Source organism: Haplochromis burtoni, unplaced genomic scaffold, assembly GCF_018398535.1.
Source record: "Haplochromis burtoni strain Fernald_Lab_line unplaced genomic scaffold, NCSU_Asbu1 Contig_88, whole genome shotgun sequence".
In the NCBI taxonomy this organism is placed as follows: Eukaryota; Metazoa; Chordata; class Actinopteri; order Cichliformes; family Cichlidae; genus Haplochromis; species Haplochromis burtoni.
The window spans coordinates 239,280-260,507 of NW_024582449.1; the positions used below are offsets into that span (position 1 = coordinate 239,280).

A 21,228-nucleotide genomic window follows, 5' to 3' on the forward strand; every position below is an offset into this window, starting at 1 on the left:
ACCCCCCCCCCCCCCCCCAAACCCACCCCACCCCCAGCTCTGCCACGTACAGCTGCAGGAAATTTGATCTGCAGACAGAGGTGTCCGTGCAGTGCGTGGGTACCCGCCTCCCCTCTCGCAGGCATGGCACGACGGTTTAAGTTGTGGCAATGCTGACAGAGCTGCGGCACTTTTTGCGAGCGTTTGGTCGGCTTTTTACGATGAAAAAGAGGAAGAGAAACTCTGACACTGACACAAAGCCATAAATGAGAGAGAAGAGGATATATAGATGAAAATAGAAGCAAATAAAAGCTCTGCACTCACATTTTCTTCACATTTACTGATGCAGTCCAAATCCCCTCCTTTGAGCTTGACCAATATTTTTTTTTGGAGCCGATATTGATTATGTCCCCTCCAACAATACTGTCATTGTTAAATCGGTGAGTATTCTTTATTTTTATTTATTTTTATTTTTTTTTCTATATATACACAAAAAATGAACAAACAGTGTATTGAAGTTGCATTAGAAAGGTGGAAATGATTGGGCTAGTGCTGGGGAAATATTGGCCTATTTGACAGATTTCAGCTTCAGGCCAAAACAAGATTAAATCTGGACAGCGTTGGAGAAATTTGGCCTTTCTCGCTCAGGATGGGCAATTCAAGAAACAGCACTGTTTGGCCAACAGTGCACAGTTGTAGCAGAGTTTGGGGTTTTTATGCTAGCGCTACCCAGCAGTAAGGTTTGTGCTAGATCGCCTATTTGTTATTATTAGTAGTTTTTTTTCTCAAAATTCCTTTGCTGTAATTGTGTTTGGCTTTGCCTGTTTTTCCTCTTTGTGTTTTCATCTTCTTCTTTTGGTTATGGCTCATCTGCCTCCATCTCACCCTGTCCTTAGCATCCTCTTCTGGCACACCAACCCTTTGCATGTCCTCCTGCATGGTTGTACTATTTGTATAGCAGCAACAAATCCACAGGCGGTATCAAAGACGTAGCCTTTTAGGTTTGTGAAATTCCATACTGACATTATTGTCCTAGGTTTTTTTTTTTCCATTTTTTTCCCTTAATTTCTTTATTCATTATTGCCATCTTCTGGCTGTATAGAAGTGTTATATCTTATCAGGCACAGGTAATGTGATGCAGTGAATTCAACTTTTTGTAGCATTTTTCTAATCACACTGACAGCTAAAAGCAGTAAAAGCACTACGAAAAGACCATGTGATGTGGTGACCTGTTGGGGGGGAAAGGGGTAGCAGCTTAAATTACCTTCTCCAAATAGTCAGGATGGTCTAGGAGAGGATACCACCTGGGGAGTACATGCAGGGGGGAGTACATGCAGGGGGGAGTACATGCAGGGGGGAGTACATGCAGGGGAGGAGTTATCTGGTGTTTTGTTTTTTGTTTTTTTCTTTCCTCCATATTTGTGTTATCAAATATAAAACCGACCTTGTAAGGAGCTGGCAAGATAAAGACTATTTTAGTGTTTAGTACCTGCTTAGTCAAGAGATGTAAACCTATGAAAATTGCAGAATGACACTACTTCTAAACTACCCAGAGTTAATCTTTCCTGGTTGAATGGGCTGATACTAACTGACTGATGTCTCAGGCAGCTAGTTTTGGCTACAGTACTAGATTACTATTACTGCTGCATGGCTATGTAAGCAGCATTTTCATGCTGTACCTGCTGATGATTATTCTACCAGCCTTGTAAACTTTTTGGTAATTTCTACTAATATATATGTGTATAAAATGATCACATACTACAATTACCTGTGTAAAGAGGCCATCCAGATAAACATCCAGCGAGTTATTTTTATTCTGAAGTACTGTCCTGCTAGCTTTTCAGAGTGCATTGGGATGAATGTGATTAGTCTCTTTGCCTCAGATTTTATTTATTCGCCAGAACTGCTGGCGTTTCATTGGCACCTAATTGTTTTAAAACACTTAAGCAGTGCTGGTTTAATTCAAACTTCTCGTCTCCACCTCATTGTCATGCATTAATTTGGCTTAAAAGGATTACTGCAGCATCCATCTTCTAATTACACACTTTTTAGTCTTCAGCTTGAAGATTAAATTGGGACAGAGAAGTCTCAGTGACATAACGAATACATCAGAGCACCGGAGGATGCTAAACGCATTGGGGGCTCAAAGAGGTCTGACTCAGATGGAAATGAATACATTTTAAATGGGAGGACTAAATAGAGAGATAGTTAGATAAGTAACGCTTTAAAATGTGCCTGCAATATATTTGTATTCTACAAATTTGGTTACACTTAGATAAAGAAGACACAGTAGAAAATCTTTTATTTGAACTTACACAAGGATTTTGCTTGCAGGCAAATAAAAGCGATGCTTTTTGATTGACTTTTGACACATTTATCTGATAAGTCTGATCACACTACAGCAAATTGAGCAACAGTGTGATAATAATATGCAAAACTCTTGCAAAGATAAGATTGATCCCATAAAAATAATCACTGTGCATGTGTTCATATATAACTAATGGCTGATAAATCCTCAAGGGCCAGCAGAGGTTAATGTGCGGCTTTCACGGGATGAAGAGGTGTGAGAAGACCTCTGAACATGTCGGAGGCTGATTTCACAGTCCTTTGCCAATTGCCCTCTCAGGGGGGCTTTTGTAGCTCGTGCTGCTGTTGGATAATTGCAGCAGTTAGAATGTGTCTGATCTGGAGGCGCTGCCTGCAGTGGTTTGCTGTTAGCTAAGATTTATTGGCAAGAAGCTGGGAAGCACACCTGGCGCAGAAAGTTCAGCACTAATGCAGAGGGAGCGAACAGTGGAGGAGGGGGAGAAGGGTTGATGAAAGTGGCTGGATAACACAGAAGTGACAAACTGCTGAAGAGCACTTGGTTTTACAGTTTTCCACATATAGGCTACGTCCACACTAGCCCGGATAGATTTGAAAATGACGTTTTCGTCTGAAAACGCTCCACATCCACACTAGCGTTTTCAGTCATTTTCACAGAGTTGTGCGTCCACATTGAAATAGCCAAAAACGCTTACTTTCCAGCATTGCGCATGCGTGAAACGCAAGAAGATTCGGCCTGCCTCATTTCTGTCTGCCGTTTATTTACTTTCTGGCTCGTTGAAACGTCGTGGCAAAAGTTTTTTTGGACTAACAATGAGGTGGAGTTGTTGCTGCGAGTAACACAAAAGTACAAAGTTGCAAAAGAGTGAGAATTAAATTATTTGAAGCATGTACAAACTGATATCAATCTTTAATAGGGCTGTCAAAATTGAGAGCAAACAAAACAACTGCTGTATAATGTTCTCCGCTATCTTTGTTGAATTGGTCACATGACTGCATCACATGACTAAAATTCATCATCGTTTTCGAAAGTCTCCATTTTCGCTGTCAACACTGCGACGCGAAGCACCGTCTTCAAGTGTATTCGTTTTCGAGAGCGTTTTCAAAACGCAGTCTCAGTGTGGACGGGAGGCCAAAACGGAGAGAAAACGATGAGAAAACGATTTTCAAACGAAAACACATTAGTGTGGACGTAGCCATAGTCTGCCTATAGCATTCCTCTCTGTAGTTCCAGGTTGGGCTGAAGTAAAAGTTCTGTGTCCGTGTGCCTACATAGAGCCTACATCTAGGGGTGTTCAATGTGCTCCTGTAAACTCATAAAAAAAACCTGTATAATTGAGCTTATTGGAAAAAAAACATTGAATATCAAAAATACAGTATGAAAAGTACAGACAGTGGCAGCAGTGCTTTCATTGCTTCTAACACTCACTTGAGGACTTTATGTGTTATAACCTCACTGTTTTCCACGCCTGGCTGGTGAACCAGCAACAGCACAAGCACGAGTAGCCCACAGACCGGTTGTACCACATACTTTGGTCACTGCCTCCATCTGACAACAGACCAAGGTCATTTTAGTTTACTAAAACTGGATGTGAAAAACATTTTAGGTAACTAAAATGAATATTAAAGGCCTTTTGAAAAAATTTTTTTAAATAAACTGAAAGGATTCTGTGAACTACAAAAATCTGGAAGAAATATCCTTAAATTTGGATGAACAAATTTGTGGCTACTTGCGTCTGCATGTTGAACTGTTGGGCAAAATACTGAACTCCCAAGTTGCTCCTGATGCATCTATGTGAGTGTGTGTGATTGGGTGAATGAGCCTTTTAGTTTAAAAAAAAAAAAAGTTGCATGTGAACTGTGCTGCTTGTAAAGAACTCAGCGTTCCAACGTGCCCCTTCATGTCTGGTCAAAACGTGCAGCTCGGGGGACGTGCACAGTCCGCACTTGGAACGCACAGTCACGGCTTTCTATCGCTTTTACAGATTAACCAATAGCAGTGTGTACAGGGGTCAAAACAGCCAAACACTGCACAGAGGTGAGCAGCTTTGGCTGAGCAGACTTTGAGCCTGTTGTAATCGGCACGCATATGTTAAACAGCAAGTAATGTGTAACTACGCTCCTCACGCTCATACATAATGTAAGGGAAATAAATTTTAACTCTTTCTAGGTGTTACTGAAAATGCATTTTGCATTTATTGGAAAGCCTTAAAATTAAATGCATTCATACTGAATTTTGTGCTCTTGGTAATGTCCAATAAAAAAGTGGAACTTCTAAGAGTTTTTTTTTTTTTTTAAATTTGTAACAACATGACAGTTATTCTAGTTTACTTATTTAAAAACAGGAGGGCAAGGGTGTCATTTTCTCATAGCTATACTGGTGCAAAGCTGCAGGTTTTATCTTTTAACACATACTCTTCTGTGTAACACATGCAACAACTTCACCATGACTTTTCACTTCTAACTATTACACAACTCTTAACCTCTGTCCATTTTCTGTTGTGTGTGTGTGTGTGTGTGTGTGTGTGTGTGTGTGTGTGTGTGTGTGTGTGTGTGAGTGAGTGAGACATGAGTGAGTGAGTGAGTGACTAGACACTGTTAAGCTCCCATTCATTCCGATACACACAGAGGGAGCACACAAGAGCTGAATATAGGTATGACTGGCTATTCTCTGGTTTGGTCTTGGTTCAGTTTTGCAGTATTTTTATTGGATGATTATATATTTATCCTGCAATTTATTCTCTTTTTAAAGCTTTCTAAAATTGTGGAGCAATTTTTAAATTTCAGTCATTTCATTTATAAAGTTTCTTTCCGTATTTGCTGTGCTTTACAGTGCAGTCACATAGAAATAGCATTTCAGAAGGAGAAATTGTTTCTGACTGTGTCTTCTTAATACACCGAGGCTCAGAGGATGTGGGCACATCTCTCTTATTTTTTTCTCTCCCTAATTTCAAAATGGATCAAAGATTTACGATACACTCAGTTTTATAACTATGCGTATGCATTCTAGTGAGTTGACTAAGAAAGTGCAAATGAACTCATTGATCAAAGAAATTAGGTCACACCCATTGGGAAGCCAAAAGAGAGAGGGAGAGAGACAGAGAAGGGAGAAATTGGGGCTACTCAAGTTGCACAAATAAAAGCGTGAAGTCTTTTTCTCAGAGCTATACAAAAGCCTTCACAGCTCCTCAAATTTCTAAAATCCAGGTACTCTGTTCGGTAGTTCATGCAAGGTTGGATTTGATGGTGAGTGAGAGGTGCAGTTTCTCCAGATGGCAACTGTGCCCAGGAACAGTTTTTAACCTGGCAGGCAGGAGTGTTGTTAAGAGGGCTGTTAATGTAAATAGTGAATTTGTTCTCTCTCCAGAGAATAATGGCTCTCTTGCTGTGGCTTGGTCTCTCGCTGCTGGCGGACGCCCAGTCCAGCGGCGTTAAGAACTGCCATCCTGGTTGCCATTGTGAAGTGGAAAGCTTTGGTCTCTTCGACAGCTTCAGCTTGACCAAAGTGGACTGCCGAGGGCTGGGACCCAGCGCCTCCATGCCCATACCAATCCCGCTGGACACTGCTCACTTGGACCTGTCCTCCAATGAAATGGGCCCACTCAGTGACACTATGTTGGCTGGTCCAGGCTACACCACCCTCATCAGTTTGGACCTCAGCAGCAACCACATTACAAAGGTAAGTAGTTTAAAGAACTCCTATATATGTCCTTGACCCACTAAAGACTAAACTTTTACTGGTAGTTTTTCAGGCATTTGGGTTCTTTTTACTGTTTTTTTTTTTTTTAATTGTTTTGTTTTTGTCATTTGCTGTGTTGCTTTCTGTGTTATTTGCCCAGATTTTGATGTGGCATCTTGCCTGGGATTACCGTAATGACCCTTATATCACTGAAAAGCACAGAGTTGCTGCTTTCCGTAGCCATTGGAAGTTTTGTTATTGCGCCAGTAGTTCAAGAGTTACAATAGTTTGACCTAAAAGTTTAACCTAAACCCATCGAGCACGCCAACGCTCCAATTGGGAGGATTATAGTACTAGTGTAATAATCTTCTGGTACAGTGCTGTAAAAAAAGTATTTTCCTCATTTCTGATTTCTTATTTTTTCTTTCAGATCATCAAACAAATTTTTAATATTAGTAAAATATAACCAGGGTAAATACAAAATGAAGTTTTTAAATGAATGTTTCTTATGGGAAAAAAAGCTGTCCAAACCTACCTGGCTTTGTGTAACAAGGGATTTGTCCCCTGTTAAATCATGATTTGCCAAAGATTCCAAAGAAGGAGAATGTCCGGCTATCAGTTCAAGCGTTGAAGTTCAAACACACTTGTGTTTTGCAGCAGGGCAATAATCTGAAACACACCAGCAAGTCAGCCTCTAAATGGCTAAAAAACAAAACAAAATGAAGGTTTTTGGCCTAGTCAAAGTCAAATTTTTTATGCCTGTTTTTTAAACAAAGATTTATAACTTGGGCTGAATCTGCAGTGTTTTGTAAATTCTACCAGCTTATTCTCACTTAGATTCAGACATACGCAGCTCAGACCTGCTCCCTACTGCCAGCTAGTTTGGAGTGTTATCTCAAGTTTTTAAGGACACAAAATTGATGGAGCCTGATACACAGAGCGGAGTGTTGAGAGAGATAGACGAAGCCAGTTAAAACCTTTTTCACAGTTCACTGGACCACTAATGGAGCACAATGGACATGCAGCTCTGTAGCTAACACCTCTTCTAGCGTCAGAGATAACAGCTCAAGTATTTGCCCTTTCTGGTCCCATTATGGTGCAGGCTCCACCAGTCTCACAAAATAAATGAAAATATTTACTTGCAGCTTACTGCTCAGTGTTTATTCCTTCTTTTTATCTTTGTTAACTTGTTTCCTTCCTTCATACTTCCAGATAAGCCCCAGCGCACTGTCCAAGCTGCGTTATCTGGAGTCTTTGGATCTGAGCCACAACAGCTTGGAGAGCCTCTCGCCGAGCTGTTTCTCTGGGCTCCCCCTGGTTGAAGTTGACCTCAGCCACAACAGCTTCCGGGAGTTTGACTTGGAGGTGTTTGCTTCCAAGGTTCACGGTGAACCTGTTAGTGTGGATCTGTCTCAAAACAAGCTTGTTTCAGTCTCTGCTGCTTTGTACGGCCGAGTTTTACACATCCAGAGCTTAACTCTGTCGTCAAACCAGCTGTCGAGCGTGCCGAGCCTGGCGGGACTTCTTCTGAGGTATCTCAATCTGGATGGAAACCCCATCAGACAAATCACAGAGGGAGCCTTTGCTCAGCTGAAAGATCTGGTTTATTTATCTCTGAGTGGCCTCCCCGAACTCGAACACATCAGGCCAATGGGCTTCAAAGGTCTCCAGAGCCTGCAAGTTCTGGATCTCTCAAACAACCCGAAGCTCAAGAGCCTGAGCCCCACAGTGTTTAGTGGGCTAGACTCTCTGCAGGAGCTGAATTTGACCGGTTCTGGCGTAGCATCCTTGCCAGCTAACATGCTGACCCATCTGCCCAGCATTAAGAGTATCACACTGGGACGAAACAACCATTGCTGGAGGACCCAGAAACAGGGACTGTTCCACCGGCAGATGGGCCAGGTCCAGCATAACGAGGTGCTGACCTGTAACACAGACGGCATTGTGCTGTGAGGGAATGGACTGCTTCTTGGAGCCTTGATACCAGAGCTGTGCCTTTATTTGCTTAGAGATGAAAACACTTTTATTTGTGTGTGTGTGTGTGTGTTGCTCTTATTAAGTCACAGGGATATTTTGGAGTGTCTTTTAAAGATCTGAGGTAGCCTTCATGAAGTATCATACATGCTGTATCTTTTTAAAACGCAGTCTCTTTTTATGTAGCACATTTTCTTTAAAATGCAGTGTTGTCTAAACTGGTAGAGAACCTGTCATGAAGTCACAACTTAAGCAATGTTTATACATTACTTAAAGTACTGGAGTGTACTTCATGTACACTCAAGGGATTTTACACCACACCACTGCATTTCTTTGTAAATTTGCTGGTGTAGTTTGAGTGGTATGCAAATGTCCACTCATATATTGCTTCCCATTAGCTTTTAATGGATATCCTAACTTAATAATGACCAAATGAACAAAAAAAAGCCAAAAAATATAAGCACCATACTTTGCTGAAGTGACATAACTGCAGGTATGAAAAAAGACAGTCCATAATGAATGTGCCATCTACATTGATTGTGGCACTAGTACACCTCTTCATGGACAGGAACACTGTGGGAAGGCAGCCCCACTCTTCAGTCAGTGCAGCCCAGAGTTGCTGCTGAATCTGTGGAGAGGAACTCCACAGGTTTCATGTGGTTGAGATCAGGGCTCATTGCTCATTGGCATCTTGTCTGGCGGTCCGCCCTGCCTCTGTCATTCTAATGGGACGATCAAGGTCAGGTTGCCCCAGATGGGATTTTTTCCAAACCTATGATGGCTTTTTCATAGGGTTGGGTGTGTTTGATAGAGGAGTGGCCATCTGGGGTACTTTGGGTAAAGGCATTGTGACACTCTTTGCTAAAATAAAACGTTGGGAATTATCAAAAAAGCAACCCCACAATAGAGAAAAACTCTTCCCAAATTGGGCCAAAAGTAGAGTGGTGTGTTATTAAATCCCTTGAGTGTACTTCAAAGCGGACCACATTACGATTTAATTGCACTTATTAGATTTGCGGTATTGTTTTATAATAATGCACTTAAACCTTTGGAAAATATCATTCCTTCAAAGTGTTGCTGAGAACGACAGCACTGAGGGACTTTTGTTGACCGGTGACCACTAAGATTTTTCATGTGATATTGAATGTGACGCTTGACAGAAAAGGTTAGGGGAGGGTTTTCTTTAGAAGACTGATACCACTCTTATGTTTTTAGAATGAAGTTTATCTTTGCTCAAAGACTGGACGCAGAGAAAGCAGACTAGCTCTGTTGGAAGAACCAGCTTTCCACCGACAAGCCACCGGTGCCTGATCCGAAAACTGGTTCCACGCACTCCCACCGAAATGAGACTGATACCAAGAAAAACTGCTTTTCTTACCGCTGTTGATGACATCAGATGCTACAAATTCTTAGATGATTCACAGATTCTGTCAGTATCCCACGGATTATTGCTCAACTTTTCCTGCGTAGCACTAACAATCTCCAGCGCTCAAACCTATTTAATCATCAGCCGGTGATTAAGAATCACAAGCACCATCATTGCAGCACTTGAAGTAAGGTTTATTTAACATGTCCTTGCCTGCTTTGCTTATTCCATGGAAACACAGTCCACCTACAAGAGATACAACCCGTTCATTTGCTGGATTTTCTCACTTTTTTGTACAGAACCAGGCTGTCTTCGTATAACCCTGTATTCAGTGTTAATGTTAAGCTACGCCAACAGTGGCTGCTGGTTAACGCAAGTATTTCACACAAAAACAACTCCCCCAAAAAACATTGAACTCTAGAATCCAGGGAGCAGATTCCTTTAAGTGCGTGGGAAACAAAGTCAAGTCTTGCTACACATGCTGAGGATAAAATTCTTTTCCTTGTTACACCCACAAAATGACCATTTCATTACTTGATTTTTTTGTTTGCTTGTTTGTTTGCTTGTTTTTTGTGCCCATTGAGCCCGAGCTGAACTGTTCCTCTCCACAGCTACACTACAAAACAGGACGTAAGCGTCCTCGACCGTGCAGACCTGGAGTCGCTGTTACTCCCACTCACATTGTCCTCCATCTGAGCAGGATGGTTTTCATAGCAGATTGGCTCATATCCAGTATTATTATCACTTGTTATCACATACTTGGTGATGAAACGATGCCAGTATGTGTTAATGTTTAAACATCGAGCAGCGCTGTGCTTACCTTGGCATTCCTGTGGCATTCAGTGCAGCCTCAAGACTGCACATTAGGGTTTTATTGATGTCTGCAATCTGTAAAGGCGCGATATTTGAAAGCATATCCAATCTTTTCAGTTTAAGTGGAGGAGACTTTATATTTGTATGTATGTAACTATGCTGTATATAACTTTATATAAAATGTGACTATTCTTACATCCTTTGACTGCTTTAATTCTTTGTGACGTAAGAATGGGAACAATTATTCTGTGTACCGGCCGAGGAAATGAAACACATTCAAAACATGTGATTCAAAAGAATCACATGCGAGGAAATATTGTGTCAGTGTCTGCTCCAGTTTTTCATAGAAAGTGTGTGCAATATGTGCCTGACTCACAGCAAAGGGTGTGTCTCTGCAGGACACGAGGAAAAGCTTAGATCTCTGCGGTTTGTGTCGCTTTCACAACTCAGAAACTTTATTTACACGCATGCACAGACCCATACGGGCACGCTTGTGCTCCTGAATAGCTTTTAAAAAAAAAAAAAAAAAAAAAAAATTGGGACACGCACAAAGGTTTGTCAGGCTTATATGCCACAGTGCGCTGGTAACCTGCCAAGGAGGTGACAGCGAAGGAGCCGAGCTGAGAAAGGAGAAAAGGGGGAAAGAGAAGTGGGTGTCCGACACGGCAGCTTGCAGATTTTCTGTGTGTCTGTGTGTGTGTGTTTGGCAACAAGTGGTATCCAAGATGGAAAAACGTCACACTGTGCCCTGTGTTCTGTGACACTTTGTTCAAACTACAAGAAAAAAACAAAAACAAAGGGGGAAGAAAAGTGACTAATTAACGGATTTTCAGAGATTGCATCAGAGGCCGACCACATGTGTTACATCTTGAAAAATGAGCTGGAGAATACAGAGGGTTTATGGGTAAGTTTGCTTATGTCATGCAGTTCTAACTTGTGAGTGGGACCCTCAGTGGATTGATCCCACAGCACAAAACTTTTCCAGATGTTTTTTTTCTTCTTTTCCCCCCCTGTCTTGTGTGATGCAGTGTTGTGTTTATACCTAAGGAAGCAATTCAAAAAAAAGAAAAAGAAAGCAATCCCAGCTGTATTCAGTAGTGGCACAATAGCTTAAACACTTTCAAAAAATCCCTCTGGTTCTATAATCATAACACTTATTTTAAGCATATAATCCAGTGTCCAGAAATGTTTGTGTGAAGTGTAATAACATGTTTAAGAGTGAAAATATGAATAAGACCTTGAGCAGAAAGCTATCCAGGATGGAGACCATGTGTCCGTTTACACATTCCACCGTCGCCTAACAATGTTCCTCTGTGTCTTCAGGGGCATGCACAGATGTGTTGAAAAGGAGCAGAAATGAGCTGTCATGACATCTGTAAGATGCATCACAGTCTAGTACATCCTTGTCTCAGAAGGAAATGCACAGTGGAACATATGCTGCTTATTAATGCAAATAATCAGACATGACAGAAACTCGGCGCATGAAGTTCACGAAGTTTACACGGTGTTATCAAAACTGGACAGTAAAGGAATAGAAAAATGTTGCCCAGCCTGATGAGTCTGCAATTTCTGCTGCGACGTTCAAACAGCATGAAAGCCTGGATCCATCCTGCCTTGTATCAGCAGTTCAGACTGCTAGTGGTGGTTTTTGGACCCTTTGGTACCAACTGGGCAATGTGTAAAAGTCACAGCCAGACAGTATTGATGTTGACCATGTCCATCCCTTTATGACCACAGTGTACTCATTGTCTGATGGCTGCTTCCAACAGGGAAACACGCCATGTCACAAAGCTCACATCATATCAAACATGACAGTGACGTCACTAGTGAAATGTCCTCCACAGTCACCAGATCTCAGTCCAATAGAGCTCCTTTAGGATGTGGCATAGGGTAAATTCACATCGTGGATATGCAGCTCAGAAATCTGCAGCAACTGTGTGACGCTGTGTCAGTATGGACCAAAATGCAGGAATGTTTCCAGCACCATGTTGAATCTATGCTACAAAGAAATCAAGACGGCTCTCAACGCAAAAGATTCTCACAGATCGAAAAGCAACCAAGATCTTTCAGTTTGACGTTAAAAAAAATAAACTGGAGGTCGGTGACATTTATGGGTACAAAGAAAGTTAAGTTCCCATGAAGGTAAAAAACAAACAAAAGGAAACAAAAAACCCCACAGACCTATCTAAACATGTTTTATCTCATCTAATCTGTAGTCTGAAGTCACGTCATCAAGAAAAACAACCCTCCCCTCAGCTGATTTATCTCACGTTCTGCCTCTCAGATTCGACACAGCCACTTCTACCACTTTTCATTCTCTTTGTTCCTCATTGTAAAGCTCATAAGTTGTAAAGCAATGCCTTTAAGCAGGATAATTAATATTTATTTGACTTTAGGCACAGTGGCGCAGTACACGTGAGTGAAGAATTCAAAAGGAAGTGACTTGTTTCTCTGCAGTGGTCTGGCTGTGAGATGTAATTACTTCAAAGCAGAGGGAAGCTTTGAACTGTGAATAATTAATTCAGGCAAGCAGAACCAGGGTGTTTTTATTAAGTACTCTGTTCTTGCTTGAACAACTATCACACAAATGTAATTTGACCTTCCCGGAGAAATCCTCCAGAGAATCAAGCCATCCAAGCAACTAATCCACTTTTGCTTCATCAATGAGCCCATATTGCTCTGAACGCTGCGAGGTTTTAACTCTTTATTCTCTCTTTTTTCAGTTTTCAAGTTTTCATGTCAGAGCAGTGACATTTGGATGCTTTGAAATGCCCTCAGGCTTGTTGTGCTGCTGTAACAATAGGCACCAAGGTACTGTGTCAGCGAACTGCAGAGGTTTTGTTTTCCAGACAAACAAAAGATCCGCTCAACTTGTCACAGGCCACAAAGAGCTGCTTGTTTTTTGTTCTGAGAGCCACTAAAGCTGCTGAAGTCTGTACTGCTCCATGGCATTATTGTGCACAAATGACACAACAAAAATCACGTTTAAACTTGGATTGCCATGTAAAAAGGGGCGATGCTTCAAACAGCGGTCTGCAGCCTACATGTTGATTGGAAGCCTTTTACGCATGAGGTAAAGCTTCCTCTAAATCACTCCTCCGTGAAGCAACAAGGTAGCTGTGATTTGCTGCTTCAGATCTTCAGATGCTCTTGTGTATTTTTGCTTGTGCTGAACAGATGCCCTGAGTGCCGCTCAGACTGTTAAAAATACTTTCTTTATTTTCACACTCATCAGACACAGTGGGACTCGTCCACATGTCAGCAGTGCATGGAACAGGTCTGATTTTCAAGTTTCAAGGTTACCAGTCCAGGCCTCAGCCTCCAAACACTCACTGCACCACCTATTCTCTTTCATCTAGCATTCAAACTCACATGTCGATGGATGGCTTGGGGTTCAGCCTCTTGCCTGAGAATGCTTTGAAACACAGTCAGGGATTGAAGCGTCAACCTTCCTACCGAGCCCCACTCTACGTCCAGAGCCACAGCTGCACTTTTTCTTTCACTTTCAGTGTACAAATAATTAAAAGCCGTGATTGAAACATTTTAGATTATTCCTGTCTGAAATAAAAGTAGTTTAAAAAAACATGATTATACTTAACTGGTAAATGGCTACATATATAGATTACAAGTACTGGTCTACGGCTTTCTACTCAATTTGAGCACTCAAAAGGCTTTCTACTACAATCACCCAGTCACACACACATATTTCTACAGCACTCTTATCTATGACTAAGCGCTTTTATCTGGCATTCACATGCACTTACTCCAGTGGAAGCATTGGGGGCAATTCAGGGTTTAGTATCTGACCCAAAGATACTTCAACACAGCAGTCGGAGATTGATCGTCCAACCATAACTACTATATTTACTCATTCATTGCAGTAGCTAAAGTATTTATCTTGTCTTATAAATGACCCCAATAGATTGGTCTCGGTTTCAGTTGTGAATGAAGGTTGGCCTTTATTTTGTAAAGAGTTTCGGGTTGTGTTTCGTCCACAGCGTAGGAGCGTTTATGAGAGACGATGGTGATTCTCCACGTTAAGGAAGAAATCCTGGATTGTATTACTCTCTCTGACAACTGAGTGCAGTGATTACAAAGAGGCCCACATGCCAAATGAGAGCTGGAAACAAAAACAGCCTGCAAACTATGAATAATGATTCTTTGTAAATGCAACGTTTTCACTTGTGGATTTGACTTTTAAACTCTTTGCTTTTACAGTGAATTTTATTTTGGATTCATTTATTATTGATAATTTGGCTTGGTATCCTGATGGGAGGACAGTGCAGTGTTTCCCACAGTTCCTACATTAAAAGTTGTACACTTTTTAATTGCACAGCTGCTTGCACATTTGCAGAAAACAAATATTTGAAGTAGCCTTTTAACATAATGTAATCTCAGAAGGCTGCTGCCAGCTATATCGCCACACCAGAGAGTTCAGTTTACTGAATTTACGACACTGCTTCAGCTCACATCCGGTCTGACTTATCACTTCTCGATGGTCAGCGTGGAGCAGAGTTGGATTTTCTCCACATTCCAGCATCCAGAGGGTGGAAACTTGCAGACAGTGTGTTTTCAGCACCGCTGAGCTTTGCAAACATCACGACTTCAGATTGTTTCTTTTCTATTTGTGGAAAAAGGAAGAAAAAGAACAACAAGAAAATGACAAGGTGGCCAGCAGCACACAGAAGGCTGCAGAAAATAAACACTGTGATACTGAACCAGCCAGTTCAGATGGAAATAAGCTGAACACACACACACACACACACACACACACACACACACACACACACACACACACACAGAAGGGTTATATTTGCCATCAGCTAAAAGGGCCACATTTATCAGCTTGATTATATCAGGCTTAACACAAACTGCTGTGTCACTTGAAAGTTGCCTCTATATCTGACATAAGATGAAGACGACACATCTTTTTTGAGAAAATGAACATTTTCGTCAGCCTCATGGAGCGAATGTGCACAAGTTTTTTTTTTTTTTTTTTAAACAAATCAGTCCATTGTAGAGGCAGCAGGACTCTTGCATCACCTCTCTCATTATGGTGGTCTGGACGGAGTTTCCCACAGGAAAACGGATACATCCTGAGACGGCTGCCCTACTTCTCTCTCTCTCCTCCATCTGGTTTCCATCAGAAGCTGCTGGGGCTGCGAAGGTTTCCCCCAGAGGACACCACCTCTGATTTTTTTTTTTTGTGGGGGGGGGGGGGGGGGGGGGATGATCTCTTTCAACTGTCTCTGTCCATTACCTTCATTACCTTTAAAACCAAATTTCTGCTACACTCTGACAAACTGAAGCAAAACAAAAAAACAAAAACAAGAAAAGAAAATTTGTTTTAAATAAGAGGGCACTTCAAAATTAAAGATGGGTATGGATATTATGGTCAATTTTTGGGAGTTCAGTGCAGTGCACAAGCACACTGATGGCTAAACCACACCCACTCGAGTTTTGGCTGCTAGATGAGCAGTGGGGCCATGGGGTTAAACCTCCTGCTCTTCAGCCAACAGTATTTTCCAACCTGACCACTGGAAAGATATTAAAATTCAAGGCTATGATCTCCTCATTTGAGTCAGGTTCAAATCCTCGCTTCTGCATTTTGGATGAGTTGGTTCATATTAATGATTTTTGACTGCAGCAGGATCGGGAGAGGTGCCCAGGAGTGAGATAAAAAGGAGACTTACATGACCTTTAAATCCACACGGACTAAAGGGGACTTGATTCTTTTTGTTTGTTTTTTTAATGCTCGTCAGTTGCACTGCTTCCTAAAAGTCAACAGCCAAAGTTGCTCAGATTCACTATGAGTAAGAGTGAGTCAGTAAACATCCAGAGACAAGAGGCTCGCTTGTTCAATTTCCCCCTGAGGAGTGTATGTATCCAAGAAAGTGAGCGGCTGTAAGTGCTTCATTTATCTATGCTGAGCAGGACTGGCTGTGCTTTTTTTTCAGTCCCTCTCTGAACATGATCTTTAGCATAAGGCTGGTGGAAATGGAAGGTTTTCAAACCACTTCAAGTACAGGCCTGGAGTCAGCTCTAACAGTGGTTACTGAGCCTCCCTCAGCCTGCCTGTTTGCTTAACGAGCTCTCTTGTTTAAATGATTTCTTTGCACTGATACTATCCAAAAATGATTACTTCTACTTAAAATACAGCAAAGCTACATATCAAATGTAAGTGGTTACATCTTTTTGGACACACAGAGATAATTTCATAAAGTTATTTTGATCATGCTTCTTTCAGCAGCATCCTCTGCGTCTCTGTAAGCTGAAGCTTTGGCGCTCATAGCTGAACATCAGAACACGCACACAGGATTTGTTAACCGGTGACGCAGCACACACCATCGCAATACTTTGGAAATGAGCAAATGAGGTGACTGCTTCACTGCACTGTAATTATGTCCACATGATTGAGCCTGTGGATTATCCTGCTTGGCTGGGACTGCACTGTTTCCTAAACTACAACTAGATATACTTTGGTGACCTTTTCAAAAGTGGACAGCTCATGCAGTGGACACGAATCCTTGCTTTTCTTAATACTGCTATTCTTACACCCTCTATTCAGGTAGCCGGCTGTAACAGGTTGGAGGAGGAAGATCGTCTGTGTAACTGACTAGTTTGTTTGATTAACAGGAGCCAATGTTCAGACTGCGCCTTGTTTGTTCTGAAAAACATTTTTTTTTCTGTACACTGAGGAATGGATTAGATGGCACTTTGCGGTGTAGAGACTGAAATCTAAACAGCAGGTATTGACATGATTTAGCATATTAATTCAGCATAGCAGTCATTTGGGAGTCTGATCAAATCAACCTTTTTTATTCTGAAGTGGGCTGTGAAACACTCAAGCCTTTAATAGGAGTGCCCTCTAGTGAAAAATATAAGCAACTGCATGTAAAAGTTTCAAAAGATCTTAATAAAGTGGACAGTGCCTTTGTTGTGCAAAAAACAACAAACGTTTTCCCAAAAATGTATTTTTTTGTTTTTTATTTATTGTTTTTTTCTGTGATTTTGAGTAATTTTGAGCCAGAAATTTGCACCATCAAAACTCCTAATGTCTTTTTCAAGATAGATCTGGTGTAGAGGGTGGCAGGAAATAGGAAATAGGAAATTTTTTATCTAATCCCATCATGAATCCTATTCACTACAGTCTATTTATGAGTATAAGTAAAGAAATTATACATAAAACACATAGACACATCAGAAATCACTTTTTTGCACAACATGTTAAGACACAATACAACAAGTAAGTGCAATGCAGCTTGTCCTGAACAACACAAGCTCACAATGCTCTGCAAACTTAAATCATCTATTAGCTCACTCGAAGGCTCCAGGAATCATTACAGATGCCTGGAAGAGGATTATGAATAAACCTATTAACGGGTTCATCTGTCTGACTGCATTTCATTATGCATGGCCAGGTTGTTATAAGTAACCATGCAACAGATGTCCAGCTGCTTTTAGCTTTTTATCAGTTGAGCCCACTGATCACACCGCACTAACACAGTCTGCCAACATGTGGGAAGTTTATAACCACCGCTACTACTCCTCTTTAATATTGTACCATAATAATAGTAATAATAATTCCAGTAAGTTTGGTTGTAAGATTCCTACCATAGAAGGGTCAAATTCTCATATTCCTTCAATATGTAAGACGTTTTTAATCCCCCTGTGTACCACTATTATAATAATAAGTAAAAAACATGACTTCATTCATCAATAATCAAACTTTATTTGAATTAAGTAAAAAAACTGAAAAAGTCAAAGGAAGCACAAAAACTGTTCGGTCAAATATTGAGTTCACAAAGCATTCAAAGAACTTTACCAGAAGATCCTGACATCCAAAATAAAAGTTGGAACAAATATATTGTTGTAAAATAAATATGAGAAAACATATCTATAGAATTTTCCAGCATTCTGTGTCCAGCACTATAGTTAAAATAAAAATCTCTATAAAGTTGAGTTCTTCCTTCTAAGCTCTGAAGTTTCCCTGCTCATACACTGGGCTGTCTTTCCACATTTCATTTTGATATGTATTTATGTGCATAGTTTGTATTGTATTTCTCAAAGCCTGCTTTAATTGAAATCAATATAAGTCGCCGCTGGATTCTGTGGTCCTTCTCATCAGCAGTTGAGGATGGAGTTGGCCCTTTGGATGCGAATAACCTTCTTTGAGTTGTAACTGTACTCATACTGCATGTGTTCATGGAAGAAGTACAAGTATCCTGTAAAACAGAGATCAGTATCAGTACTGGTGGATAAAAATCGTACCTTTGGATGCTTCTACTCAGAGTGTGACTTTATTATACCATAGTGATAAGTAGCAGCGTCGACCTCATCCTCCATTCCAGGAAAGTCCTCCTCAGTGGATCGTGGGTAGCCACTGTCCATGGTCCCTGTTGCTTCATCATAGCTGTGGGTGACACATAACCATTTAGTCATTCAACACTGTTGAGTCTGATCACTGACAAAGCTGCAGTGTGACCATTACAATCACTCCTATGTCTCCACATACCTCCAGTAGTCTTCATCGGTGAACAGCAGAGTTTTCCCAGTGTCTTTGATGTGCACGGCTGCATCTATTTTCCTGACGCTCTTGGGAAGACCAAGTTTATGAATATATTTTGGGTAACCATCCACAAGGTTGTATCCATTCAAAGCCCACATTTGGATCCCTGGTGAAACGTGGAATAGGTTTACGATGTACACGCACTCTACTGTTTATTTAAGAAATGACCAGAAAGTGTGAACTACTCACCACTAAATATCATAACCAAATCCTTCTCTGGGTTCTCATAAGCTGCATCTACTTTTTTGGGAATAGATGGCCAAGTGGACTTAATCAGAGTCAATTCAGGCTCCACCATCTGAGGATGAATACGCCAGTAGTATCTGAAATGAGGTGTGAAAAAACAGCACGATGAACAGTACAGAATTTACAGAGCTTTTATTTTGGTAGAGCTTAGGCAGAAAATGGAACTCTTGTTCATAGATTGTGTCGAGTGGTTATAGATTAGATATCGTGGTTAGATCTTTCCAGAGTGATGAAGAACCTGATCAGGCTCATGTTGTACCTGTCTTTGAAGATGATGGTTTCTCCTCTGAGCTCTGTGACAGCATCAAAAGTTAGCTCGGGGTCACACTTTTTTGGGGCGTCGGGCCTTGGTTTCACTTTCTTCGGATTTGGGTTTGGACCTGTGGTTGATGGACATGTGGCATTAATCTGCTGTTGATGACAACCAGTCCTCAGTTTTCTATAGGTTAAGCTTACAGTCAAACAGTACAGTACTCCTACCATAGAGGGCTTGAATTCCTTCAATGTCATCTTCAGCCAGCGGGTAGCCTGTAGTATAGGTGTAGATGGGGTACATCAGTGCGCCTGGGTCTGTGGAATGGGACATCCCCAGGGCGTGACCCAACTCATGGGCTGCCACTATAAACAGGTTGTAAGCTGAAAGAAAAAGATGTTGAATTCAAAATATTGTTGGATAATAGTAATTATCACTAGGAAAAAGTTTAGATATTGCTCAATATTCTAATTATAATAATTCTTACCCGATGAATCTTTGGTCCAGTGTTCATCCTCATCAAAGTGAGTGTCTCCTCCAATGCCTTGGCCAGGAGGGTAAGCATGAGCCAGCAGTCCATCAGGTCCATCAAATGGGTTGTAATCTCCATGCTCTGCAGAATAAAGGGTAGACAATGAGCAGGAATGCACCACAGCAACCCTTCAACACTTGTGTTCAATTCAATTGTAATATATCAGAATTCAATCAATAGTTTGTGTACCTTTTGATCCAAAGCTGATCATAATGTCTGCATTGCCCTCGTAAAGCTTCTTAAAAGTCAGAGGAGTAACGTCAGCCCAAACGTTGAGAGCCCTGCGGATGGCTTTGTTTACATCTTCTTTCTTCAGATCTGGTGTGTAATTCACTATCCTGAAACATCAGAGGATATGAGGCAGGGGAAAGCTGGTGAATAAAATACATTTGAGCGAAAATACCTATGTCACCTGTTACTTTATGGCACCTAAATGCATACCTGAACGTGACGTTGTTATTTTCCCATTTGAGGTGTCGAGGGAAGTGGTTGTACTCCCCAATGTCTGGAACGCCACATCTGGGCTCCTTCATCACTGCTAAAGTATTGTCATCTAGATTCCCTGTGACCTTTACAAGTAAAAGAGATAGTGGAGAATATGTGAGTACATGGATCGTTTCGATTAACACTTTTGTTATTGTGAGCAGCTGAAAAGAAGCTGGATTCCCTGATAATATTCAACTTTTGAATGGTAAACTTTTAATACAGAATATACTTTTTTCATTTCTTTTGAAATTACTGGTTTTATTTTTGAGATGAGAGATGAGATAGCCTTTATTTGTCAGTTGCAGGTCTTTTACCTCCAGTTTGAAGAATTTCTGCATTTCCTTGATTTTGGCTTGAAGGAAATTTGACGACGTCCGTCTACCTTGGAGACCATTTGGAAGGCCATAGAATCGATGAAGGTATTTCTGTTTGATACAGAACAAAAAACTGTGATGTGAAGCTCATTTAAAAATCAGAAAAGCTCCAGATCAAACATTCATGCTCATTGTAACAAAAACCCCAGATAAAACAGAAATAAAACAGAAGCCAGTTGAAGGCTAGATATTGACTGAATAAGAGCTCTTACCTCAGCTAAAAGCTGCTTGTCAATGTCTTCAGATGACAGAGGCTTAGCAGAGGACTGGGCGGCCAGCGCCAGCAGCAGCACCACAGCGATCATACTTGTTGGCTCACAGTCGTTTACTGTGGCAAAGAAGCTCAGTGGGGTATTTATACTGACTTGAGACCACTTTTTTCCCCCAGCTGTTCCAAGTGATTCATGTGAAAGCACCTACCCACTTCCTCTTATGCCTGTTGAGAATGTGCTTGGGTCTGTAAAATTGCAGGGACTGTGGTTTGAATCTCCTTTGAACTCATAGTTTGATCACACATGTTCTATTTCCTGTATGACCACTACCTAAGACGTTTGGAAATCAATTTACATGGAAATGTCTGTTCGTCAAAATTAAGCAACCATGTGTTTGTTTTTCTCAAACGTGAGAAATTT

At 41.1% G+C, this 21,228-nt stretch overlaps 2 protein-coding genes across 4 annotated transcripts in view; one reads left to right on the forward strand and one right to left on the reverse strand.

Moving 5' to 3' along the window:
• The window catches only part of tsku (tsukushi small leucine rich proteoglycan homolog (Xenopus laevis)), an 11,028-nt gene extending 697 nt beyond the window's left edge, over positions 1-10,331 (forward strand). Inside the window, exons 1-3 of one of the 3 annotated variants that reach the window (XM_005927265.3) lie at positions 40-419; positions 5,672-5,983; positions 7,196-10,331. In XM_005927265.3, coding sequence (XP_005927327.1) covers positions 5,678-5,983; positions 7,196-7,936 — 1,047 coding nt within the window. In that variant the 5' untranslated portion in view covers positions 40-419; positions 5,672-5,677 and the 3' untranslated portion in view covers positions 7,937-10,331. Of the gene's footprint in view, positions 1-39; positions 420-4,891; positions 4,959-5,671; positions 5,984-7,195 lie in introns of those variants that run through there. The other 2 variants (XM_005927264.2, XM_005927262.3) reach the window with 2 other exon arrangements.
• A 7,512-nt stretch (positions 10,332-17,843) lies between these two features.
• On the reverse strand, positions 17,844-20,917 carry mmp13b (matrix metallopeptidase 13b). The gene is made up of 11 exons (XM_005927266.3): positions 20,809-20,917; positions 20,537-20,647; positions 20,178-20,305; positions 19,926-20,074; positions 19,692-19,817; positions 19,432-19,587; positions 19,211-19,331; positions 18,895-19,028; positions 18,652-18,811; positions 18,446-18,549; positions 17,844-18,361 (listed from the first exon to the last, which is right to left on the reverse strand). Exons 1-11 carry the CDS (start codon positions 20,899-20,901, stop codon positions 18,261-18,263), a joined length of 1,383 nt encoding a protein of 460 aa, XP_005927328.1. The 5' UTR covers positions 20,902-20,917; the 3' UTR covers positions 17,844-18,260.
• Positions 20,918-21,228: the final 311 nt, after the last annotated feature.

What these genes read in the sequence shown, in the direction of transcription:
- mmp13b (XM_005927266.3), bottom strand. Translation starts at nt 20,901, where the DNA reads ATGATCGCTGTGGTGCTGCTGCTGGCGCTGGCCGCCCAGTCCTCTGCT. An exon ending in CTGGACCAAAGATTCATCGG is followed by an intron (nt 19,588 to 19,691) that starts GTAAGAATTATT and finishes TTTTTCTTTCAG; the next exon opens with CTTACAACCTGTTTATAGTG. An exon ending in TTTGGTTATGATATTTAGTG is followed by an intron (nt 18,812 to 18,894) that starts GTGAGTAGTTCA and finishes ACGTTTCACCAG; the next exon opens with GGATCCAAATGTGGGCTTTG.